At 39.7% G+C, this 27,578-nt stretch overlaps 1 protein-coding gene across 1 annotated transcript in view; it reads left to right on the top strand.

The window, feature by feature from the left end:
- Positions 1–27,578, top strand: part of DCDC1 (doublecortin domain containing 1) — a 333,646-nt gene that overhangs the window by 293,923 nt on the left and 12,145 nt on the right. Inside the window, 6 exon segments of the mRNA XM_040980267.1 lie at positions 1,362–1,642; positions 5,397–5,448; positions 14,240–14,440; positions 17,331–17,426; positions 19,754–19,940; positions 26,428–26,602. Coding sequence (XP_040836201.1) covers positions 1,362–1,642; positions 5,397–5,448; positions 14,240–14,440; positions 17,331–17,426; positions 19,754–19,940; positions 26,428–26,602 — 992 coding nt within the window.

Here is a 27,578-nt window from a genome sequence, read left to right as displayed (position 1 = left end):
TGTATCAGTGCCATGCTACTTTGCTTGCTACCACCCTATAATATGTCCAAAGGTCTGGGATGGTGATCCCTCCAGCTAAGTTCTTATTCTTCAGGATAGTTCTGGTTATTTGTGGTCTTTTGTGCTTCCAGATGAACCATTGTATCATTTTCCCCAGCTCTGTGAAGAATGTGGTTGGTATTTCGATTGGAATTGCAGTGAATTTGTATATTGGTGACAGTTTCTCTGTTTCAGGACCTGAAAAATATTACTCCATTCTCTTCTTGCTTGAAGGGCCATGTGGAGAGGAACAAAAATGAGGCACACATACAGAGCAAAGGATTATGAAAGAAGGAAAGCATATCATCATAGCTTACTGGGTGTTTTGTTGCTGTTTTACAATAACTAGAGAATGTGGTGGGACTCCTGATATGGGAAGTATGGGTGATGGATTCAAGAAGATCTTGGCCTTGCAAAGTTTGGACTGTGTACAGCTCCTTCCATCTTTCTGCTGTAATCTTCTCTCTGGATGTCTGGGTCAAATGAAATACAGTCCTCAGGGAACCAGCTCAAGCTGGTGTTCCCCTGTTGCAGCAGCCCAGAGAAGAAAGATAAATGCAACTTTCCTGGACGCTCTAAACCCAGGCAGGCACACTGTCTTAATTCTTGGGATGAGAGCCAAAGGACCTATTTTTTAGGGTCTGTGCTTCCATGCAGTGAGCAATCATTGGTTGCTTACATGGCATCTTACCCTTATTATTTTTTTTTAATCTTCTGGATGTAATAAGTTATTTTATGCAGATATCCTCTTGGGAGGCCTTACAGAGACCCATACAGATTAAGTGTGAACTAAATTGTGAAAAGAGATTAGTGAGGAACTGCCTGGTGATAAATGTGACTTTGACAACCTTAGAGAAGTTGAAGGTGTAGGCAGAAGGAGGAGCACCAGCAAAGGGACAGAAATAGGGAAGTATGGAGGCATATTGAGGGATGAAAAGCCAATAATGTTATGTCATAGACTGCATTTACTAAACACTATTCAGAATCAACTTTAGTCCTTACAACAGCCTTAAGATAAGAAAAAAATTGTTTCAATGTATATATTACCAGTACTCTAATTGTAAATAAAACATGGAGCAAGACTAAGGGAGGGAAGAAGATAAGAAATTTGAGCCTAGACAGGTTCAAAAACTTGCCCAAGCACAGTAACTCAGAGAAGGGGACAGAGGTTCCCTGGGATCTGTGGGCTGCTGAGCCCAGCTCTTCATTGCCTGGCTGTCCGCAGAGGGGTGCTGTTCATGATCCAGGCCCTTGGTTTCTTCCATTGTCTCTTCGCTGTTGGAAGCTCTCTATAGCCTAGGTCAATTTTTTGTGACTTTCAGGTACACTAAAATTTTAAATGAACCTTCTGCAGATTGGAGATTGTTCAGCAAAAAGAAGAAGAAATTTTTTTTTTTTGTCTTGAGAGATTTGCAAAGAGACAAATTGGGAAAGACATGGATCTGAAACTGGAAATCATAATATATGGACACCAAATATCTATGAATATATGAATACCATCCAAAAAATATCCTTAAGTATGAGACTTCAAATGCTTCCCATTTTTATTCTAATTTTCTCTTAGAGATATTCTAACTAGACGTGAGAACTTCCTTTGTGTCAGGCAAAGTTCTCGACTATATATGAAATAGCATATTTAATGTTCATCATGGCCCTGTGCGATAGATACTGTCAATACTCTCATTATCCTCACTGTGAAAATTAAAGGAGGAACTGGAGAAGGCCAAATTAGTCACCATTCTATGACTCTGAATCAGGTAGATCCTCTACTCTTAATGAGGTCTTCAAAATATAGCTGTTCAATGATTCTTTTTAACTAAATGATAATTCACTTTCTCAGGAAATACATATATTTAGAGATTTATTTATTGGAAAAGCAGAGTTACAACAGCTGGCAATCTGAGGTCAGAAGCTTAGAAATTCATCTACTGCTTTTCCAGGTGCCTTAACAGGAGCTAGATCAGAAGCAGACTAGCTGAGCTGGGCTTCAGCTGGCACAATAATGGATGCCAACATTGTAGTGGTGGCTTTACCACCTGTGCCGCAATGTCAGCCCCAGGAAATGAATTGTTCCTGGCACCCACTATCCGAGTGACTGGAGACTGCTGAGCAGGCTTACTTCAGCTGAGTGAAAAGACTTTGGTGCCCCATTACTTTCTCCTGGTTATGAAATTTGAGGTATCAGCCTGCAAAATAACAATAATTATCTGCCTCAATGGATACCTGAGATTCTTTGAACTGTAAATAAGCTTGAACTAGATTGTCAGAATTCCAATGTGGCTCTTGTTGTAAATCAACCTATTAATGATCATCATTGAGGACAGTATGTGGGGATGCAGAGTCTTATTCCTGGGGTCTTCTGGATCTTATTGTGAGCACTAATGCTGGCTCTATTAAGTTTTTTGTTGTTGTCGTGTATTTGTTTTTAATGTGTTTGTTGCTACTGCTGTACTTATTCACTATGCTTTCTTCAGACACAATGTAAAATAGACTTGAACTAAAACAGAAAGCAAAAGCGTGCATTTAACTTTGAGTTAAGCCCAGATGAGGTTACCAGGGTGCATAGACTGTAAGTGTAAAGGGGAATCAAACGGAGCCAGGAGTGATGGCTTATGTGCTAGGATTTAACCTGATTCTGTTGAGCAGCCGACAAGCAGACTGAAGCATGAGTAGTTACAGAATTTAGTGTGTCCATAAACAAAAGGAAGCCTACTGTTCAGTAAGCAGAAATTTTTGAGAATGTTTTCCTGAGTCCCCAGAGTATGCTGACAATGATGAATGTGTAACATCAGAAAAGGCAGCACTGAGACTAGCTCCTTACCTTGCCGGTTAAGACAGGCACAGCCCACCTGGAGCACCTCTTGGATCCCTGGCTTCGTCTCCAGATTCCAGCTTCCTGCCATGTGTGTCTGGGAGGCCACTGTGATAGTTCAAGGACATCTGGCTCCTGCCACCAGTTTGGCAGATCTACAGGACTTCCTACAGGACAAAGGCAGCTTTGTCCTATCCCAACTTTTACCAGTATGAACAGCTGGGCAGTAAGTCTACAAATAAGAATGCTTCTCTATTGCTCGCTGCCTTTCAAGTAAAATAGAATGAAGGAACGTTGAATCTCTCTTCTCCAAATGTCACCATTTTCTCTCATCTTTAAAGAAATGTGATTTCTTTAAGAAACATACATAAACAAAACAGAGGAATCATGAATAACCTCATCATCTAGAAATTTCCACATGGACATTTTGATGTATATAATAAATTTTGTGTATACCAGAGGTCACTAAACTTTTTCTGGGAAAGATTAGATAGTAGTTATATTAGCATGTGTGAGCCATATGGTCTCTATGAAAGCACCCACTCTGCTACGGTAGAATGAACATAACTATAGAGCATGTCAATGAATGGGTGTAGCTGTGTCCCAATAAAATGTTTATAGGCACTGGAATATCCTCTCCCCCTTCTTAAATTCCCTCCCCTCCCCACCGTTCTCTGCTTCAGTTTTACAATGAGTGTCTTTCATGAACTTTCACAAAGGCCATCATCCTGCCACTGTGGTGTCTTCCAACATTGTGGGCATGGACAATGTCGGAGAGTCCAACATCCAACTGTCAGGACATTATCAGTCATTTCGCTGTGAGACCACCCTTGTACTGCCTGTGTTGAGACATATTTCTCTGTTCCCACCTATGAACCTGGTCCATCCATCAATTAGTCCATTTCATTAGTTTTTTCAGACAAGTCTTTCAGATTTCTCAGTGTCCAAAACCTCGTTTTAGCACCTCTCTGGAATGGAAAGAAAGAACTTGGAATGCAGTTCTTTTTGCTGCCTGGGCTCTACTGGCTTAGTTCTCCAGTGAGGGTAACTTGTGATTGCTTCTTTTGGCTAGACAGCATGTTTTTTGGGTGGGGGATAATTGCTGCCTGACTCAGTCTCCCCGTGCTGTTTCTCTGATCCTGTGAAGCCTAGCTATGAAAGAAAAATCATTGCCACAGTTTCTATATTTTTTTATAATTTATTTATTTTCTTTGAAAGGCAGATATTACTGAAAAAGAAGGAGTGGGAGGGAAAGAGAGAGAGAGAGAGAGAGAGAGAGAGGCCTTCCACCTACTAGTTCACTCCCCGAATGCTACAATATCCAGAGCTGAGCCAATCCAAAGTCAGGAGCTTGTTCCAGGTCTCCCACATGGATGCAGGGTCCCACGGCTTTGTGCCATCTTCCACTGCTTTCCCAGATCATCAGTAGGGAGCTGGAATTGAAGCAGAAAAGCCAGAACATGAATGGCAATCCATATTGGATGCCAGTGTTGCAGGTGGAGGATTAATTTGCTATGCCACTGCACTGCCCCATCTCCATAATTCTTGCTATGAAAAAAACCTCACCTCTTCTTGGCAAACAATTCTAGAAAACTCCCAAGGAAAAGTCTCAGAAAATCTTGTCTATAGCTGCACCTCCCAGAAACCAGATAAATGTTAGTTCATGTGGCTGTCTTATATAAGCACGACAAGGAGAGCTTGAGCAGTGATGTTCCCCCAATATCGTGTTCAGTGGATAGTGTCCTCAATGCTTCCCTTTTTAAAATAAGATCCCAAGTTGAAGTCTTCCAGGGAGTCAGGATTTACTTGCTGTGCCGCTTTTCTGGGTTTTTCTGGCTTCTACCTCCAATTCACTTAGGCCCCAGAGCAGACATTATTTTTCTCCAGGTCAATCCTTAGATTAAACCCTTGAAATGCTGAGTGGGAGCTATAGGAATTTGGGGAAATCCTAAATCATGACTGTGTCATGGTGGCTTATGTGGCCTCTGTGTGCTGGGTGTGAAAGCTCTTCATAATTTTGTTTTCTTTGCAATTTGCCTTTCTAATTTCCTCATGCTCCTCCTTAGGCCCTATATAGAGAAAGAAATATAAATAAAAGGAATAAAAATAATATATTTTAAAACATGACTCTCTTACTTATTTTGAACATTGAACAGTAAAGCATTGTATGTGTCTTCCAGGGCATTGTGGCTTTTCACTGAAACTGAATCCCAAAGATTGAAATACTAGACATATCTCTGTATGATGTAGTTCATTAATACTGAAAACTAGAATAAATACCTTCTGTTTGGAAAGATGTATTTAAAACTTTTGACTAAGAATGCCTTTAGGAAAAGAAATCTACAAAAAATCCATCCAATTGAACAAAATCAGATTTAGATCCAACTTATTTAAAGAATGACCTGTGAGAAGGCCAAATGGTTGGAAAGTTTTTGCATTTGTATTTTTCTAACATGTGTTTTGAAGTTCCCAATGCTCTACTATCTTACTAATATGTCCTTGCAATTTATATGTGTCTGACCCTCTCTTGTTTTAGAAGTCCCAGGAAGCAAGCTTGCTGTGCACATACCTACGAAAATTTTTGGAGAAAAAGGGAAGTTATAGAAACAGAGGAAAAGTGAATGCTGGCTGATTTAACAATGGAAAAATGCTTCCAGAGAAATTCTTTAAGTAATCAGTGTAGCCAGAAGAGCTGCCGGGTGGCTGTTTGAACTCAGCTCATTAGCCTGGTTGCAGCACAGGGCCCATGCAGGGAAGCCATGCCTGGTTTGCAAGACTGATGTATAATGTTGGTATTTAATTAGTGATTCGGCAAAAGGATGGAACTGGTGCTTCATTGTTCAGTCATCTCAGTGGATGACTTTCAGTCATGTTCCTGTACCTAGTGCTGTTTTAGAATGTTAAAATTGTAGACATTTCTTTGAGGAACTCATGTTTTGTTCTCATAAAGAGTGGAATGCAGGAACAATTCACTGTGCATGTAAATATACAATCATCATTCTGTATTATTGAAATAGCTTTCTGATTAGTCTTGGTCTGCATGGTTTCTTCCTTCCAAGTCACCTCCAAGCTCCATCTGTGGACAATCCCCTTTGTTTTACAAAATCCCTTTTCATGCAGTTCTTCCATTGATAATCACCTTTGAAATATGCAATTGTTTTTCATGCAGTTTTTCTATGGACATTCACTTTTGGAATGCAGCTTTTTAATGGCAAACTAGTGCAGACAGAAAAAAATGGCTAGTCGGAATTCCAAGCCCTTTGACTCTTGCCAGTGCCTGTCACCATCCCCCATGTATACCCCTATGCCTGCTTCCTTTTCACACTTTTCTTTCTGCCACATGAACACCAGGCTCTAGTTCATCTACTATAAGCTGTTGCCAGAATGTGATACATCTTATTTATGATCTGCTACAGGCCTCTAACCATGTATTCATTTCTTGCCACCAAAAGTGTTTTTATTTGCCCCATACTCTTCTGTAGACCTTCAATCATTTAAATAAGTTTTAGCAATGATCGTATATAGTATGTTTTTCCTGTCTGCCCAACCCTGAACCAATCATCCTGGAAACTCATTGAGGGCAGGGCCTCTGTTACATGTTCTCTTGAAAGATTACAGTAACAGGCTAATCGTTGTCAATGAGTCTCCAAATGATAAAATACAAATTACTTGGGTAATTACAATTATGATGAGTTTGAAAAACAATTAACTTTGTTGCAACTATTTTAAAAGACATTTCTATCTGCAATTATAGGAAAGTTAGCATTTGCAGGTGGGGATGGGAGTGCTTGGTCTAGCAGTGAAGCACCGGAGTCTGATTCTTGGCTTGCTTCTGATTCCAACTTCCAGCTACTTCAGACTCTCTGGAAGGCAGCAGTTGGCCTCCTGACATCCATTTGGGAAACCCAGATTGAGTCCCTGGCTTGAGTGTAGACCTGGCCCAGCCCTGGTCACTGTGGACATTTGGGGGAAGAAACCAGGAGTGGAGCATTTCTTTAATCTTACTCTATCACCCTCTACCCTTTGTCTCTCTGTGTATCTGTTTCTCATTCTCTCTCTGTCTCTTTTCCTCTTTTTCCATACATGCACACACACACACTTCTTCTTTTTCCACATATATATATGTATATGTAAACACACACCTTTCTCTCTCCCCATGTATATACACATAGCAGTCTCTCAAATAAATAATTTTTTATTGATTACATTGCATTATGTGACACAGTTTTATAGGCACTGGGATTCCCCCCACTCTTCCCCCCACGGTGGATTCATCCACCTTGCTGCATTGCCACTGCATTGCCAGTTCAAGTTCAGTTGGGGTTCTTTCATTGCAAGCATATACCAAGCTCAAATAAATAATTTTTAAAGAACATTAGTTTACAAACTAGACTTCCTTATTTATTTCATTTGACTTTTAGTGTTGTTTACATAGTTGAGAAGATGAATACCCATGTGGGCCATTGATTAGGGTGGGGAGGATCGAGGTATGGAGGAAGGAGGAAGGGACATAAGTTTACATTTTTTTTCTTCATTTTTCCTTTATCTGCAATAGTCAGAAAAGGAGAGGGTCACTCCTTACTGCCAAACTGCATCAGAAAGGAAGGGTGATCAAGTAGACCCTGACACAGAGAATACTACTCCAAGAGTGTTATTTGAGTGTTTTTGATAGTCCTAAAATGTTGTCGGTTTCATTGCTCCAGGGATGAGAAACTCTCTCCAAGATCTGTTGGTTGACAAAGGTTACTCTAGTGCATCTATAGATCCAGACACTTGCTGCAGAGCTTAGGAGAGTTGTTCAACCTGTGCTTTTCTCTATCCTCTGACAACACATTTGATGTCTTCTGCTAACCTAGATGAGCTGTCCATCATGTGCCCTCTGTGCAGAATCTGGGCATGTAGTCCAATTCACAGGCCTCAGCAACTGAGGAGGCCAAGTCCTGGTACTCCAAGGCTGGATCACATAGCCTGTGATTTTCCCTGTGGCCACAGGGTTTCAGTCCAGCGGGCTAGCCCGTGACTCCTCCAAGAACTTTACCTGGGGTGACTGCAGACATGACTCTGGTGTATACCAGCTAGTGTGAGATTCAGTTCAATCTGTCACTTGCCTAGTCTGTTCAAGTACCACTGAATTCAATTGCCTAGTCAGTTCCTCCCCCAGTCCCATCTCCCATGCAAGCCAACAGGTGCTAAGGCCTAGTCCAACCCAGCTTGCCACAAATCCAGCCATTACAAACCAGCAGAAACTGCAGCCTAATCAGAGCAACCCTGAGTAATTCCCACCAAACAGCCTACCCCTAGCCTTGGCTCCTGTGTGTACCAGTGTGTACAGCAGTCTAGATTGGTCAATCCCAAATCCCATAAGACTCTGGTACATTCCCATGGATGCTATAGCTTAGGTCAGCCCAACTCACCACCCTCCTCCAAACCAGCACACACATATTCCAATGGGCTGGACCCACACCCAGCCCTTGCTTTCATGCTCATCAGCAGAAGAAGCAGCCCAACAGGGGAGTGCTGCTACAAGGCCTGCTCCCAGGTCTGCATCTTGTGCTTCCCAAGGAGTACTGTGGTCTAGGCTGACATGGCTTATACCCAATCCCAACCCTTGCCAGTGGATGTTGCAGTGTAACATAGCTGGCTAGTATTTATTCTGATTCTTGCATATGCTAGCAAATGTAGTATCCTAAGCCTAGATTGGCCATTCCCCACACCCAGCTCACATGCAGGCCAATGGGTGTTGTAGCCTTGCACAGTCTAGTCTCACATGTTCACCTGTGGGAGCAGTGGGCTAGCAGGGGAGTCTCTGAAGTTCCCCTATCAAACACAGCCTCAACCCTGGGGTCCTCTGTGTGCTGATGGGTGCTGTGATCCAGTCTGGCATGGTGTGCCTCACCTCAGCATTTGCCAGTGGTATACCTGTGGATACCAAGACTGGGCTAGCCCACCCTAATCCCAACCCCAGCTCTGTGAGTGTTAGTGAGCTCTGCAGGCATATTTAACTTGGCCTGTCATCACTCCCAGCTCTCATGCAAACAAGTGAGTCCTGTAAGCCCATGGAGTTGTGCAGTCGTATAGCAAATGCCTCCAGACCTCATTTTCTTGCATGCCATTTGGTGTCATGGCCCAGCCATGCATGGATCATCCCCTGTCCTGAAACTCACTGGTAGGAACTGTGCCCAACCCTGCAGGCAGACCCCAGACCCTTAATTTTCATGTGCATTGGCAGTGGTGGGTAATGTCATCTAGTCTAGCTCAGGTCTCCCATGTGGGCAGGTGCATTGGTCTGATCCAGACATGTCCTCTGGTTTCCCCTCTCTAAACCATCTGGTCTCAACTCCTTTGTTTGCTTGTGAGTGCAGTAGCCTGGTATGTGGAAGCCCCTAGAAGTCATTCATCACCTGTAAACTACTCCCTCAGCAATCCAAACTCCCTTTGGGGCAATCCATAGCCCTCCTGCTAGTGTGGGTCTCAGGGTCATCTTCTAGGGGAGCCATCTACTAACAGGGCCTGCCAGCCCCTCCCTACATATCTTAAAAAAGAAAGAATTGGAAACTATGTTGGCACATCGGCATGGTTAATACAAATCTATCATTAACCAGGTTCAGAATGCCCTCCAACTATTGGCTGCTTTTCTCCCAGCAGTGTTTAGCACTTGTATGCACAGAGCTAGGCTATAAAGCTTGTATAAAACCTAGGCAGTTGCCAACAGCTGAGGTAGACTTTCTAATTTGGATAGGTGATCCATCATGTCCTATGTCCTGACACGAAGAAAACATTAACACAGGCACCAGAAGGCATTGTTCAGGGAATGATATTCCTGAATGACCTTTTGCACAATGGTTAGGAAGTTCTACAAATCTTTGTCTAACACTCCTTTCATTTTCCTAAAAAAAAAAAAAAGTATCATCTGTCCTATGAACAATTTTCACTTGGAAAAAAATAAGGAAGAAAGAATTATCTTTGAAAGTGAAGTTCATAATTATTCAGAACCACAGATTTCATCAATGCCTGGGGAATCTGAGATTAAGTGGCTGAGTTTACTCAGAGTGCAGCACAGGCGTCTCCTGTGTATTCCACACAGGCACCTTTGCTTCAGTCCCTGGGACGTGAGCAACAGGAAGACGATCACTCTTTCACAAAGCAGCCAATCTAGATGTTTAAATAATGACCTGGAGCCCCACGTCCTATGACTTTGTCTCTGTGCCACATGCTATTCCTCAACTGCCCAGCTGTTCTTATTTGGAGATTTATCAGTACACTGGATTACCTCTCTTCTGTGCTACCTCACACAAATGCTTTCTAGAATATTTTGATGGCATGGTCCTCTATCACTTCATATTGGGAGGCCACTGTAAGATTTCTCCAGACTTTCTCAAGTAAATGTGGAGTTTTTGCATATTTGACAACTGTGGTCATTTGAGGGTCAGGTGCATCTGTCCATTAAACAAAAGGCTAGAACATCATCCTGTAAGGGATCCTTTTTTTTTTTTTGGCTAAGTTTTCTGGTTAAAAAAAAAACACAGTCAGAAGTTGAATGGTAATATGAACTAACCTCTGAGATTCCTGCATTATTGTTCTTAGAACTAAGCTCAGAGATCATCTGTTTCCCCACTAGCGTAAAGGAACAGATCCTGCCTAACTCTGCCCCCACTCATTGCACACTTATCACACCAATGTCTTTCTGCTCCCCAAAGGAGCTGAGCATGGAGTTGATTCAAAGCCTCTCTATGTTCGCTTTCCTGGACCCTCACATGACTCCTTCCCACTGAGCAGATCTCAACTCAAACATCATCCTTGAAAGGAATTTTCTCTGGCTCCATGAGGAGACCTCATTTCACCTGAGAGTTTAGACTAAGATCCCGTCTTCCTGTACGGGTAATACTTGCCTTCTAATATTATCATGGATTTGTCTTTTCTCTCTTTCCGTCCTACTAGAGTGTAAACTTATGTGGCGTGACACTCTCTTTGTGTGTCACTGTATCCCTTAGAGTTCTAAACCCATCATACAGCAGGTGTTTGATAAATATTGGTAAAGGAACCAGTACCCAAGTAGTGAGTGGTTAGTTCTATCACTCAATGAATGAGGAAGAATGACTTGAAATTGACATGACTACATTTCATTTGTCATAAAATTCAGAAGATGATAGATTACTTTCATGTTAGAAACCAAAAACATCTGGATTTGAGGAAAGAATCCAGTTTTCACCTGGCTAACCTTGATTAAAACAAAGAATGAGCCCCCATGCTCCAACCCCAGCCTTTTTTTTCCTCAGAAGAAATGGTCAAAAAGCTGTGTTTCTTATTTTTGACACACGGTGGCACTGTTGTTTCTTCAACTGTTAGAGAAAGTGCCTTAGCAAGCTGCTTGAGCTGCCCTTTTCTGCCAGTTTCTTATGCAGTCCTTCTGTTATCTTGAAAAGTGTAAGTGCCGCTAGCACAGGCACTGTCCCTAAAGATTTTGTAATTTGGTAATTCGATAATGCTTGCAGGAAATTCCAATGATCACAGGCACCTTGGTGATCGCATTGCATCCCTGAGAACTGTATTTTCCTATGTGCCTATGCAGAGTGCTGATGTGTACTTGCTGCTTTGCCCATGTGTCTCTCCTCCCTCCAGGCAGTCAGTCCTCTTAGTGTGTCATGATTCCACAGATGGCACCTGTGCTCTGAACGCTGGCCTGGATGGATTCAGAGCCGTTCAATGACTTCTGTCCCCATCTGTCCACATCTCCATGAGAGCACAGAAGGCAGACTCACTTACTCAAGCTATGATTATTTTCTATGACTGTGGCTATTATTTTCAGCATTGTGGTCTTTTATTCTCTGTAGATGTTATCTGAATTTCCCTAGATGTCTCTATTGAGAGAAAAAAGTTACTATTCCTTAACATTGTCTACTGCATAAACTTAGGAAACCCAGTAGTCCAGGCTACACTGTTCCAGACAAAATTAGGGCCCAATCATGGGGTTGACAGAAAGAGCTTCGTTAGATGTTCATTATGAATTTCCCAAATTCCTAAATAGTCTTAATCTTCATAACTCTTTAAATACAATACCTGGATAACTTTTCTGAGTAGATGTAACAAAGAGGAATGTTGGATTACTAAATGACTGAGTCTCGTATTAAATTTCTGGTTATGTATTAGTAAGATGTGGATTTCACTTGACACCCATATGGATGAAGTTTTGTGGTTCGCTGATATCCTAGAGGACCTGACAGGCTAGAGCTCAGCAAAGCGATCTGTGGGCACATTCTAGACTTGTGCTGGCTTCTGAACCTTCATGGCGATCCCCATGCAAGAGCCATCTCCGAATGGTGGCTTGCCAAATACTTTCAGGTGTGGCCAGAAGGAAGCTGCTTGTGCCTGGAGGAGGAGGACGACCTTCCTAAGAAAATGGGCTATAAGCTGTTGGCAGATGTGGAAACACAGAGGAAATACAGGCGAAAACATTGCAAAAATCTCTGGTCTTAAATTCTCTCACCCTGAGACAAACATATTTCTGAGAGGTTTCACTGCTGTTAGCCATTGCTTACATTAGTGGGAATTTTTTTTAAAGATTTATTTTTATTATGTTTTTATTGGAAAGGTGGATATACAGAGAGGACAGACAGAGAGGAAGATCTTCTGTCCCATGATTCACTCCCCAAGTGAGCACAACGGCTGATGCTATGCCGATCTGAAGCCAGGAGCCTCTTCCGGGTCTCCCATGTGGGTGCAGGGTCCCAAAACTTTGGGCCATCCTCGACTGCTTTCCCAGGCCACAGGCAGGGAGCTGGAAGGGAAGCGGGGCTGCTGGGATAGAACCGGCACCCATATGGGATCCCGGGCGTGCAAGGCGAGGACCTTAACCACTTGCGCCACCGCGCCGGACCCTACTGGGAATATTTTTGTCTTACTTTTCATAGAAGAATGTACTAGCATTTGACGGAAGGTTCTCTCCCCTTTATTTCATTTTCCGCAGTGACATAATTTCTTGCTGACTGGTGTGTTCTCTCTGATAAATAGTGTGCTCATCCACGTTGGCCTGCTGAGAACACAGCACACATCATACATTGGATGAATGTACATGCAAAGAGAGCAGATTTTGTGCATTCCACAGGTACAGTTCAAAGAAGACAATCACACTTTCCTCGCTTTCCTGTTCCCTGCCAATATCCCTGCTCCCTTTGCTCTCTTCAACAATATTTGCACTGACAATTTTAATCCAAAGCCTGGTTCACCATTAATCATAATACTTAGCAAGTAAAATATAAACACACCTCAAGACCACTTTCTCCTGGGGCATAAACTTGGGCTTAAAAATGACAGTCATATCCCCAAGTGACTGTCATTCCTTCACTTTCGTGTGTGTGTTCTATATTAGCTGCCAGATATCAGATGAAATGTATGAGATCTGATTTTTTGATACTGGCTTATTTTTTACTAAGGATATGGGTTCCAGTTGCATCCATTTTGTTGCAAAAGATAAGATTTCATTCATGTTTTGGTTGAGTAGAATTCCATATTCTACATACACCACATTTTCTTTATCCAATCATCAGTTGATAAACATCTGGGTATATTCCATACTTGAGCTAATACGAAATCAGTTGCAATATCATGGGGATAGAGTAAATTTATAAATCAGCATGTGAAATGCTTGGTGTCTGTTAGAAATTAATAAAGCACAACTTTCTAAAATTAATTTTTCTGGCCAGAGTTCATTTAAATGACACTATACAGTACTTGGGTTTATTCTCGGATCTTTATCCATTTGCTTACCATCACAGCTAAATGTGTGAGTTAAGCAGTTTTCGCACTGCAAGATTCAGCGTTAATTAATACACATAGAGGGGTTTAGTAGACATCTGTAGATCATTAAACTGCAAATACAGCGTATATTTAACATATTTAATAAATTTGCCCAATAAATAAGACCATTGAATAAGAGATAACTTTAACTTAGCATATCATTGTTTTCATTTGTGGTATTCTTGGGAGGGGTCACTAAAAGAGTTAATAATTGGTGTCCTGTTCCTTGGGATACTATAGATGGAGGGTAGAAGCATTGTGATTTATTTCTCCCTGGATCTACATTCTATATTATCCCCCTCTTTTTAAAATTTCACTTTTTTATTTAACAAATTGCCTCTAAAACTGAATTTCCTTTCTTGGAACCGAAGAATTTGTCAAATGTTTGCTCTGATATTTCTGTCATAACTCAAACTCAGATGTTCACTTGTTAGAATGGAAGCACAAGCTGATAGCACTGCTGTGTTTGCAGGTGTCATCTACCACTGCAAGTTAATGTTGCTCACAGTGGGGCTGCCAATGGTGTGGATAATACCCAGCTCACCAAGTGTCCGTTTCGTTTTTGTGCCACTAATGCGCTTTCCTTTATCTCAGCCATTCCCCCAAACACAGTCCATTGTAGCACCTTTGCCATCAGCAGTTTGAAGACAGAGCTGGACAAATCCTACACCGTGCTGCTCCTCAGCTAGTCCCGGGCAGACAAGGTCCTGGCCTCCATTCAGGCACAAAGGTGGCTTTGGTCAAGAAGAAACCTGATGATGGTCATCAACACTGGATCCACAAGGAAAACGGCAGGTAAAGTCATCACAATTGGGGCTTAATTGATCAAAAAGTGAATAAAAACCTAAGCAGGCTAGCATGGCCCCCACAGAGCAAGCAGAGGTATATTTGAGGGTGTTAGATTTCTCATTTAACCCAGTTGGTAATCTTTATCCTAGCAAAAAAAAAAAAGCATGAAAACAAATATAAATACTAGTTAAGCTATGAATAACTTACCCACAAACCAATTCAGATGAGAAATATTTACTCTGGTCAATGGGGTATTGATATTTGCATACCCATTGTGCTCCAGGCTCCACTTATTTCAGATTTGATTTTTAATAAATAAACAGGAATTAAATAACGGCTACCAGACAAACTGGGGCAGACGTTTCAGGAGTCTTAACGATTGGGTGTGGACTGGCTCTGGAGAAATATTTATCCCACAGTATAAATCTATCTGCATAATCACAGAAATTCTGAACCTATTTCTGCATTGCCTCTTGGTGGGTTGCTTTCTTCTCTTTCAAGTAGTTCGATATTGAAACCGAGATGTTGGGGCTAGTGCAGTGGCATACCATGCTAATCCTCTGCTTGCAAAGGTCAATATCCCATATGGATACCTATTCATGTCCTGGGCTGCTCCCTGCAGTTCAACTCGCTGCTTAGAGCCTGGGTGGTAGAAGGTGGGGGGCAAGGAGGATGACTCAAGTCCTTCAGTTCCTATACCTGTGAACGAAACCTAGAAGAAGGTCCTGCCTTCTGTCTTTGAATAAAGCTCAGCTCTGGCCATTGTAGTCAGTTAGAGAATGAACCAGTAGAATGAAGATCTTTCTCTGTTTCTGTTTTTCTCTATAAATCTTTTAGAAGATGGCAGACTTTTACAGACAGAAAGAGAGTGAGAGAAAGACCTTTCATCCACTGGTTCATTCCACAAATGGTTGCAAAGGCAAGCGCTGAGCCAATCTGAAGCCAGGAGCCAGGAGCTCCTGAGAGAGACTGTGACTGTGAGGACAAAACCTTGCTAGAATAGCACATAGCCTAGGCTAGCAGGACAACAAATGCAGGAGCAGATCGTAGAAGGTAAAGGAGAGTGCCACTTGAAATCACACAGAGGAAGAATCCAGGCCAACTTTGGAAATAACCCTTCTCTTGTTTTCAACTATGGTGTAATCAGAATTAACCGTTTAGTCTACAAAGAGAAAAGATGAAAAAGTACTTGGGGATGGAAATCCCCTCAACAGAAATCAAGATTGTAGAGAAGAAAATACAATGCCAGAAAATCTGAAGTTAAAAGACAGCTTAAAGGTCTTTTAAAATTGATTACACAGCAAAATAATCTGAAACTCCAGGAGATTGAGTGTTGTGTTTATGCTCATAATCTAAACTAATGGAAGAGTCTGAATTATGAAACTCTATGTTGAGAGGATGTAAAACAAGTTCATAGCTTGCTTCTTAGCACAAGGATGTTTTATATGGATATCTATAAACTCAGGTTTCCCCCAGAATGAAGGTACTTTTCTGCTATGGACAAGCACCAGGTGACAGTGCTATTCGACTAGTGAAAGAAACACAACAGAGTAATGGCAACGCATGACAGCAACGCATGAGAGAGATCACTTCATCTATTCTAGACAATAACAGATTAGAATTATCAAGGAATCCATCTAGTCTTGTCACCCCAGTAGACCATTGAAGGAAATACACAATTATTTGTTTATTTTAATAGTATTATTGGAGGCCAATGAAAATGCAAATGATACAACATGTTGAAGCCACAGAGATGAAAATACAGAGTACTAGCTCTCATGCAGTGTAACCTTGATATATGCAAAAGAGGTATTTCATAAACCTGAGTAGCAGTTTTGCAGTGAAAATGGTGCTTTACTTACACAAAAGGAAGAGTACATCATAGGATTAATAGCTATTATTGTGGAGGGATATGAGTGATTTAAATAGGTTTGTTGAAACAGGCACTGTGGTGCAGCAGGCTTAGCTGTCGTTTGGGATGCACTGTCCCTTCTCAGATGTAAGGGTGCTGCTGATCCAGCTTTCTTCTGTGTGCAGATGATAGCTCAAGTACATGGCCACGTTGGAGAGTCGGATGGAGCTCTTGGCGCTTGCATTTGACTTGGTACAGTTCTAGTTACTACAGCCATTTGGGGAAGGAACCAGGAGTGCAAGTGTGTATGTGTGTGGTGTCTCCCTTCTTTCTCTCATCCTGTTGTTCAAATAAAATAAAATTTTGTTACAGCTTTTTTATATTTTCCAGTATTTTGTAAATCTTTACAATGAGAATATATTACAATCAGAAATTTGGCTTGAATATCTGGAAATTTCTTTTGCATCTTGAAAGGAAATGTATGTGACTTTTATAATGGGTATTATCATCCCACCTTCTCCTCTTGTCTCCATTCCCACATCATTAAATTTTAGATTCAAGAGATGTTATGTTTTCCACAACAGGATGGTTATGGTGAAAACAAGAAAGACCATCTGGAATGTATGTGGGAGTGCAGCTGGTTGCTGGAGATACTGACATGCAGTAGGAACGGACTGCTGGTACTGCAGCAGGCCTGGAACATGTAGTGTCTATACCAAGAGGGCAGTGGACGGATACTCCAAGGCCAGACCAGGGATGTAAGGGTGTCAGGAAACCGTTCTGTGCATCTGGTTGGAAGAGTATCACTGAATAGACTCATTACCAATGCCTGACTCCATATACAACACAAAGGAGCAGATTGTCCTTTTTCTTGCTGTGTTCTAGTGTCATACAATGAGAAAGCATTCTAATCATGCTTATCATCAAGAAAAAAGGAAGGATTTACATAAATAAATACATAACGCATGGAGAGCCAAGACACAATAGCTAGGAGATCTAATCTGGCCATTCTGTTTTATAATATGACTGATCCTGCTTCCCCAGGACCTTGCTCTTGATAAGTAGCTAAGACCTTGTGCTGGCAATGTCAATGACCAAGGGCAGAAACGAAGTCTGTGACGATCCAGTTCCTGCTCAGGTGTAGTCATAGCTCTTCAACCAAGTATAAATAGATTGTATGCCTCCTTGTGGAGAAAAAAAAAATAACTGTCTTTGAATTCTTGCTTGAAAGTCATTATTAAAATATTTACAACAGTCCACCTAGACTTCAAACCAAGCACGTTCATGTAGCTCTTGATTTAGTTTAATCCAACAGATGGTGTCTGTGGGCTTGCTGCGTTTCGGGCACTCTGCTAGTTTCTGGAATCAGATCCAGTAGCAAGCATGAGAAGTTACCCCTATAGCATCTGGGCAGCTTATGTTCTCAGTGATGGAATGCAGTCAAATGAATGACTGCTGAAGCATGTGCGTTTGATCATCGAGGGCACATGCAAGTCCTCCATACCTGGCAGCTAGAAGGAGCGAACCTGGCCAGGGAGGTTTGCCTGGATTACACAAGCTTACTGAGTGACCCCTTTACAACAATTTGGCTGCAAGTTTAATGATGCTTATAGCAGCCAAATACATTTTGGGCACTCCAGAGAAGTCTGCCTTCGCTTTCGTTTTGTAAAATGACCTAAGAAGTTCTTTTTTCTGCATTTCTCTTTCTGACTACAACCGCAAGCACTCATAACATAATAAATGCTTTCCTAACCACGAGGATTGCAAGTTTAAGAATGTTCTCCACTCTGCATTTAGTTTCTGTATCCTCCACGATGTTTCACTTCTTAAAACAGAGTATCATGTCTTCAAATAACATTTATTTTATTATTTATTTTTCATAGCAGAGAGGGATAGTGTTTTGTAAGCCATGCATTCAAAATTGGGATGTAGAAATCTATAGGCTAATACCAAAACTTGATTAAATCTTGTGTCCTAAAGCCGAGAGAACTAAAGCTTGATTCCAGGAGAGACGGTGTGTATATCATTATGTTCATATCTGTCAGCTGCCTCTTCAGCACAGACCACAGCGATATAAAAGCTCTTGCTGATGCACATTTAAGACCCTAATCAGTTTCATGAAATTTTAGATATTAATATTTTCCCTTAAGGTTCTCATTAAATAAGAAATAAAATGGATCCCAAGGTAATTTGGATAACCTTTCAAGACTTTTTCTTTCCTGATGTCTCATTTTTATTTATGGAAGCAATAAGTTTGTGAAAAATATTAAACTTCATATCAAATAATAAAAGTGGGGCATGTGAGATTAAGGCTACTAGACCCTTTCCTGTTCCTTGACGACATAGCCTTTGGTTTGTGAGGCCTCTGGGGGAGCCTGCATGGTCTGGCCTGTTACATCATTTTTGAGGTTTTTTCTCTTTCTTACTATTGATTGTAAAATGGGATGCATTTAGTGAAAAATAATCTATTTGCTTAAGTTCTGTAACATTGAAAGTATTTCTTTACTTGTACCTGAGCCAAGTTTAATAATTAGAATACAGGTACTGCTTCAATTACATACATAACTAAATGCACTTAGACAAAAACAATGAACTTCCCCGATAATCAGTGGGATACAAATTAAAGTATTAACAAGGTAATTTTAAAATTTATTAAATCAGTATTTTGCAAGATTGTCCATTTTGACAAGAATGCAAAGAAAATGTGTCATAACATTTACTGTTAATGAAAGTGTGAAGTAAAAGCATTTCACTAGAAAGCATTTTGACATATCATAATAGTCTTTAAAAATTAGAGTATTTTTTTCAGCAGCACTGCTTCTAGAAGTCTATCGATGTAAAATCTTGAGTTTAAGTAAAAATTTATCTTTATTATTGTTCATTGCTATTTTGTCTATTTAAAGAATAGATTTAAAGAAAAATTTAAACATTTTTTTTTTGAAAATTAGAATTACAGAAAGAGAGGGAGCTGGTTCACTTCTCAGGTAATATCTATTGTTGTTTAGCCCAAGCCAAAGCCAGGGACCAGGAACCAGGAGCTTCAGTATGGTCACCCATCAGGACAGCAACAGCTTAAGCACTTGGGCCATCTTCCATTGTTTTTTGTAAGTCATTAATAGGTGTTTGGATTGGAAGTGTACAGTGCAGAAATGAGCACTCATGTGGGATGCTAGCATTATAGGTGGCGGCTTTACCCCTGTATATTTTTCTTTCTTTCTATGTATCTATGTATCTATCTATCATTTATCCCTCTCTGTCTCTTTTTTCCTACATATAACTATGACTTTTAAATAAATAATCCTTTAAGAAGTGGATAATTAGAAATATGTAGATTTTCATTTATAATTACCAGAATATCAACAGTAGTTGTTACTGCGTAGTAAAATTACTATTGTTTATCTTTATCCTCTGGATTTATGCGCTGAACAATATGACTGCTCCAAACTTGTCTTTGTATTTAACTTCAGATTTTGTTTCTTTATTTGGAAATATGGGCCATAAAACAATGGGACTGCAAATCAAAAGTGGTATTACAGGGAAAACATGAAAGCATTTGTGGTTCTTCATAGCCATGCCCTGGATGAGGAAGACACATCAGCAAGTTATGTTGATGTTTTTACATCATTTGTTATTAAAGAAAACATTGCTCTGCCAGTAAGTGAAATAGGGTTAAATAGAATAATTTAATAAATTGAGAAATTTTTCCTCACCTAGAAAGCTTTATATCCAAGCAATTTGAATACAAATATTTGAATGAAATCACTTAGATTGTGATTTTGGTTAAGAAAGAACGAAAGAAAATTGTGAGGAATTCGTCAGTCAGTGCATGATTCTTTCTCCCCAAAGAAAAAGGAAAAAAATGGGCTGAAATTGAGTAATTTAATAAAGTGAGAAACATTTTCTCACCTAGAAGACTCATGTTCAAAGAAACTTAACACAAATTTTTGGATGAAATTGCTTAGACTTTGATTCTGATTAGGAAAGAATCAAAGAAAAATGTGAGGAATTGAACAAATCAGACAGGCTATATAATAATTAATATAATAATATAATAATATAATAATATAATAATATAATAATATAATAATAATTACCTATTTTTTAAAGATTTATTTATTTTTTATTGGAAAGGTGGATATACAGAGAGGAGGAGAGACAGAGAGGAAGATCTTCTGTCTGATGATTCACTCCCCAAGTGGTTGTAATGGCCAGAGCTGCGCTAGTATGAAGCCAGGAGCCAGGAGCTCTGCCAGGTCTCCCACACAGGTGCAGGGTCCCAAGGCTTTGGGCCATCCTCGATTGCTTTCCCAGGCCACAAGCAGGCAACTGAATGGGAAGTGGGGCTGCTGGGATTAGAACCTGTGACCATATGGGATCCCGGCGAGTTCAAGGCTAGGACTTTAGCCTGCTATCGCACCTGGCCCTCTTTGATGTTTTATTATGGAAGTTTTCATACATATCCCAAAGTCCAGGGGTTAGCACAAAGAATCCTCATTTGCCTAAAATTCAAATTCAACCATTGTCATGGTTTTGTCATATCTGCCCCACACACACACACTTCTAAAAATCTTAAATGTTTTCAGAGATAATGATCATGCAATTGTAACACCAACAAAATTAGCAATTACTCTTTCACCATCTAACTTTATTCTTTTATTGTTTTTGCTGAAAGGGATGCCACAATTTTTTCTTTTTTCTTTTCCTCCTTATTATATTATTATTAGTATTAATATTATTTTATGATACAGTTCCATAATCTCTGGAATTTTTCTTATTGCACTCCTTAAATTCCATCCCCCTCCAATCTTCCCCATATTATTACAATATAATAGATCTTCATAAACCTCAAGCACATCATTGCGGGCATGGACAATAGCATGGAGTCCAGCATCCAAATTGTCAAGATGTTTTTTAGCAGTTTCATTGGGAGTCTATCTTTGATCTTGAAAGTGGAGATGCATATTGCATTGTATCCTCACATCTGGACATGATAGTCTCTATTACTCAGTGACTATAGATCCTGTTAAATGAAAAACTGCAAAACAAAATCAACAACAGGAGGAAGAACAGACATTTACAAATAACATGCTACTGAATGACTGTTGTGTCACTGAAGAAATGAAAAAGAAAATCAATAACTTCCTTAAAAAAAGATGTTAGGGCTCAGTGTGGCAGCCTAGTGGATAAAATCCTTGCTTTGCATGTGCCAGACTCCCATATGGGCAGTGGAACCTGTCTAGCTCACTGCTTGTGGCCTGAAAAAGCAGTGGAGGATGGCCCAAAGGCTTGGGGCCCTGCACCTGCATGGGAGACGCAGAAGAAGCTCCTGGCTCCTGGCTTTGGATTGGCTCAACTCCAGCCATTACAGCCATTTTGGTAGTGAATTAGTGGATTGAAGAGTATTTTCTTTGTCTCTACTCTATGTATTTCTGACTTTCTAATTAAAAATAAATAAATCTTAAAAAACAAAACAAAACAAAAAGAAAATGATGCTACTGTATGACTGACCTATGAGACGGTGAATAGTTTAATTTGAGAAAAAAATATTTTAAAGAAATAAAAATAAAAACAAGATCTTTGTTGGAGAGATGTGTCACCTATAGGAAACAGATAGGTAGATTTTGTTTCTTCATTCAGTATACTAAGCTTTGATGTTTTGTTGATGAGTTTAAGCCAATTACATTCAGGAGTAATATAAATGGGTAACAATTTGGTCCTGTCATTTTAGCAATGGATTGTTAATTGTTTGATTTAGTCTTCTGTTGTTATTTTACTGGAATGCTATTCTTGCTTTTGGGTTTGGTAAGTGCCATTCCTTTTCTTTGTCAAAAGAACATCTTTAAGAATCATTTGTAAGACAGGCAAATTCTTCAAGCTTTTCTTTACTGTAGAAGAATTTAACTTCATTTTCAAAGACAGAGGAAAGCTTTGCTGGGTATGTATTTTGGACTGATTTTTCTTTTCTTTTTAGAACCTGGAATTTGTCACTCCATTCTTTTTTGGGTTGGGGAGTTTCCTGCAAGGAGTCAGCTGTGAGTCTGATTGCCATTCCTCTTTGGGTAAATTGATTTTTTTCACATGCACATTTAAAGATCCTTTCCTTATATTCAACTGAAGAAAGCTTGTTTATTATGTGTCACGGTGAAGATTACTTTTGGTCAACCCTATCGGGAGTCCTGTATCCCTCCTGTATCCTGTTTCTCAATTCTTTCTGTAGACTAAGGAAATTTGCCTTATTATTTCATTAAATACATTTTTAAACCCAGCTTCTCTTTCTGTGCCTTCTGGAACTCCCATAATGCTTATATTTGGCTGTTTAGTAGTGTCCCTTAATTCGTGCATACTTTTTTTAGTTTGATTTAGCTCTTCTTCCAGTGCTTTGATTGTTTCACCATTGTGGCATGAGATAGCTTCCAATTCTGAAATTCTTTCTTTCTTCTGCCTCTCATTCAATTATGGAGAATTTCCACTGAATTTTTAATTTGTTCTGTTGTGTCCTTCATTTCTAATAATTCTGCTTGGCTTTAAGTATTCTAGTTCCTGTTTGACATATTCCTTAAATTCCTTGAACTCTTGTATGTGCTTATTTTTGTTGGTAAGAAGTTTTATAACAACTGTTTTGAGATCTTTTTTTTTTAATTTTGATTTTTGAATTTTATGGTACAATTCTGTAGAGTCTAGAATTCTTCCTCTCCCAAATGCCCCTCCCCACCAGTGATTTCCCCCATATTGTTAAAATAATATAGTCCTTCATAAGGAGTTATAATTTCATCAGTCTGTTAAGTGTGCCCAGATATTGCTGGTACAAACAATGTCAAACAGTCCAGCATCCCATTGTCTAGATATGTCCAACAGTTTCATTGGGAGTCCATCTTTGATTTGAAAGTAGGGATGCATATTACAATGTATTTTTACTTCTGCATATGGTAGTCTCTATTATGCCATCACTATGCATTCCCATAAATGAGAAGCCATGAAGCAAAGTCAACAATAGGAATGGAGTCAACAACAAAAACAACAAAAATTTGCAGCACTATGGAGTTAAAAAAAATGTGCTGCTGAATAACCAACACTTAGGTGACAAAAAGAAAACACAAAAGCCTCTTGGGTAAAATGACATTACTGTGTAATCCATGATCCAGGGGTGAATTCAACAAGAGAAAAGAAACCATTTGGAAGAAATGAAAATAAAATCAAAACCACCAAAATACATGCAATGCAGCTTAATATAGTATGGAAAGGGTCATTAAACTTGCAATTTGCATGATGGTTTTCATATATTAGATAGAATATATGGTATTTGTCCTTTTGGGATTGACTTATTTCACTGAGCATAATGATCTCTAGTTGGGACCGTCTAGTTACAAGTGGTAAAATTTCATTCTTTTTAAAGGCTGAATACTATTCCATGGAGTAGATGCACACCAGTTTCTTTAACCACTCCTCTTTGGAAGGGCATCTGGATTGTTTCCATATCTTTGCTATTGTAGATTGTGGTGCTATAAATATAGGATTACATATCTCCTTCTCATAAGCAGTTTTCATTTCTTTTGTGTATATTCCTAGGAGTGGGATGGGTGTGTGATCTATTCATCCCCCATTTTTTCAACATATTCTTCAGTAAACTCTGTAAAGTCTTTGTTCCTTCGCAGGGGAGTCTTCAGTAATTTTCATTATGCCTCTGTCTCTTCTTTTGCTCTTGGTCATTGCACTTCTGGTTAGCAGATTTTTCCTCTTAGGGCAGTTTTTTAAGCTATATCACCCAGAGGTCAGCAGTTTGATTTTACTGATTGTATTTGATACCTAGTTCTTTGTTTGTAGCCTCTTGTGCTGCTCCCTACAGTGAGTTTCAAGGATGGATTCTTGTGTTAGGCTTCCACCACAGTCTCTCTAGCCCCAGCTCCTGGCTCACCGCTCTTTGCTTCTTATGATCCCATGGTGAGTCTCCACCATTGTCTGTACAACCTTTATCCCATTTCCAGTTCAAGCAGTTCCCATGATTAGGGAGACACCAGGTGCCATAGGCTGTTGGTAGTGCTGATCTTGCCAGAACCTGCTGGCAGTTAGGTCTGAGGACTACCCAAACTTATTTTGATTCATAGGATGCCAGACTCAGTATTATTTTTACTGTGGAACTAATGCAATGCCCTGAGCTCAGTGAGTTCACTACAAGATTGGAGTATGAGCAGCTCACTGTTGTCCCTCCAGTCCTAATGCCTTTGCCGCACTGTACAAAATTGCACCTGATGTGCCACTGGAGTTCTGGATCTGTTGATTATTAGGTCCTGGGGCAACCCAGACCTATTTTGGGTGGAACCTGTAAGATGCCACACCAATGCAATTCACTGAGCTAAAAATGAGTTCTTTCCAAGCTTAGTGCATGTGCAATTCCATCCCCCTGTCTTTGCCTTCCTACACAAAATGATGCCTGATTTGGCTCTGTTGGGGGTCTGGGTTGTGAAACCCACACCATTCCTGCATCTCCAGTTTTGGATATACTGGTTTGTCTCTGCTCCTGTTTGATCAAAACAAATCAGCAGAATAGACGGCTTGTACTAAAAATTGTTTTTGTGATGTGTTGCTTTGAGTAAAGATTCAATAAAGTCCCAATGGACATTCAGTTATATAATCTAGCCCTCCCTTTAATAGAATATTCTTCATTTGAATTTGTGTTCTTCCATGTGGCATCCTTTGACTTCCTACTGTATCTCCTAGAATTCCTGTGAGTGGAATTAAGCACTAGAATTGTAAGTTAATTTATGCTTAACATTTGGGGGGCCAGAATCTTCAGTGCTTCACATTGAACACTGAAATAGGGAACATCTTAGTTTTCCCTTTATGACTATAGTGGTGTTCAGTGAGTGATGGCAATCTGATTCTGTCTGAAAATTATTCAATAATTTTTAATATAACATTATCCTTTTGCCGCAAATGGGCCAATTTTGCCTAATTCTGTTTTTTCCTACCTTTATTAGCTGAACATTTAATCTAGGAAATAACTACTTCAGCTAATAAATATTTGACTACACAAAACCATAATTTGTAAGAAAAGGTATTGTAAATGTATAATCCTTTTTTTTTATCTCACTTAAAAAAAACCATCTGAAAACTTAATGACTTAATTCAGCTTTTATTATTATTTTTGTTTTCTTTGTGGCCAGCAATTTAGGCCAGTCTCAGCTGAGATAGTTCTGCTACTTTTGCCCAGGGTCGCTAATCAAACTTTTTGATTTTCAGATGATAACTTTCTGACTGGAGACAGATGAAACCTCACTGTAGTTTTTAATTTGTATTTTCCTGATGGTTAGTGATACTAAGCATTTTTCTTTTCATGTGTCTATTGGTCATTTGTATTTCACCCTTTGAAAATTTCCTGCTTAAGTCCTTTGCCCATTTCCTTACTGAATTTTAATTTATTTATTTAATTATTTAGTTATTTGTTTTTTGCTGTTGAAATGCTTGTTTCTTGATTGGAGACGCAGCAGCAGTGTGTTTTAAAAGGGCATGCCAATCAGGTTGGGACAATTTTATTTTTCCTTCTTATCAAATTGCGTGCCACATTTTCAAATGGCCAATTTTTAGGATTATAAGTTGGTGCTAGCTTAGTTCCAACAGTTTCCAATAAGCTGTAGTTGTGTTTTTATTTGTTTGGAATTTTGTTGTTTTACTTATATAGTCGGCACCATTATGAATGCATTGGATGTCACATGCTCAATCACATCCAGTTTTTCAGACAACATTCTATTGTTCTCCAATGGTCAGTCTTTGGAGTCTCCTTCATGATTGTACCTGTATCTTTTTGACGTTATTCTTTTATTCTTGGGTGCTTTCTTTTCTTTCTGGGCACCACCAAGACATCCACTGCTTATATATTCTTTCTCCAGATCTGCAACGGACTATTCCTGCAGTAAAACCTGGTACTAGACACAAGTCATGCTCACCAGTATTGCCTTGTTACTAAAGAGTTTGAAAATATATTTGTTGAAATAAATATAATTTTAAGGAGCAAAACAACGCACTTATATAGAGATTTCAAAATTTACATTTGTGGATGATAAAAAGGTTTGTGTTCTAAAATGTTACACAGAAATGTTATCATAATTCAAATATGAATAAATGAGTATCTTTTTTATGATTTAAGGATACTATTATTTCTGCCCTGGTGAGAAACAGAATGATGCTCTGTTTGGCTTATGTAGGATCCAGGCGAACAAAGAAGAAATTGAAACTGTTGCTTCCAGGGGTTCCAATCCTCTGTGCTTCTAGCTCCAAAACCTCTTGAGGGCCTTTCAAGGTCATCAACGTGGCCAAAGTGTGTAATAACAGCTCTGCTAATGTATATATGGCAACAGTTTAGAATCTCTGATGCATTTATTATCTGCCTTGCACTCAAGTTCATCTCCACTCAACTAATTCATCTTCCTCAAATGCACCCTCACCATTCTACCTAAATTGATTTTCTTTTTCCTACTGTAATTTAAAATACATTGTCTATTAATAGTTCAATATACCCTTTGAAGTTAATTGGGCATGTCTGTGACTTTAATCATCTACTGACACCTTTTACTCTTCTCTGTGTAGCTTTCAGGTGACGAAGTAACTGCAAATCTTTACTGAGTTGAGATTCTTTGTTGTCTATATGCACAGGTTAAACTTCTTTTTTCTAGTTTGGAACATTGCAAAGAAATTTGGCATGCTGCTGTTAATGACTGTTCAGGTTGGGTGTCTGAAATCACGCATCCATGTCTAATGTTATTGAGAGCTCATGGGTGGGAAAAATACCTACCACTTTCCTATGGCTTCAGTTTAAAATGACTCCATTTTAGTAATCCTTCAATCTTTCAAGCTTAAAGGTGAAAAGATCAGAATGAACTTACTCACTTGAATAAAAAGGAAAGATTCTCCCAAATGGGCAGATTGCAATAAACATCAAATGCTACAAAAGCTGTGCAGGAGAAAAGGACCAGCTCCCTGCGGAGCCTGAAGGCATTTGGCTATGTGTTGGAGCTAGTGAGAGTGAACCAGTGCCTGATGAGATGACTAGAAAGAATTCTCAGTGCAACATAGTTTCAGCCAGAACTTTCCCCTTAGGGCAGCATCCTGAGGAGGCATTGGAGGGGTGGGAGGGGAAGGCTGAACAATGAGTTTCTTGTCTTTATTACCTTGTAGTCAATTCATGTGGGCTCATTGAGCTGTATCTTCCATATGACAGTATCATCCCAAAGGCATAAACTAAGAAAATATCTGATCATGTCTCTTGACTTCAACTCCAGACTCATTTTGGCCCTGGTA

This window comes from Ochotona curzoniae, unplaced genomic scaffold (genome assembly GCF_017591425.1).
Source record: "Ochotona curzoniae isolate NIBS_2020 unplaced genomic scaffold, NIBS_Ocur_1.0 contig_3432, whole genome shotgun sequence".
Taxonomy (NCBI): domain Eukaryota; kingdom Metazoa; phylum Chordata; class Mammalia; order Lagomorpha; family Ochotonidae; genus Ochotona; species Ochotona curzoniae.
The sequence above is the reverse complement of the archived record's forward strand: the minus strand, read 5'-3'. Positions and strand labels throughout refer to the sequence as shown.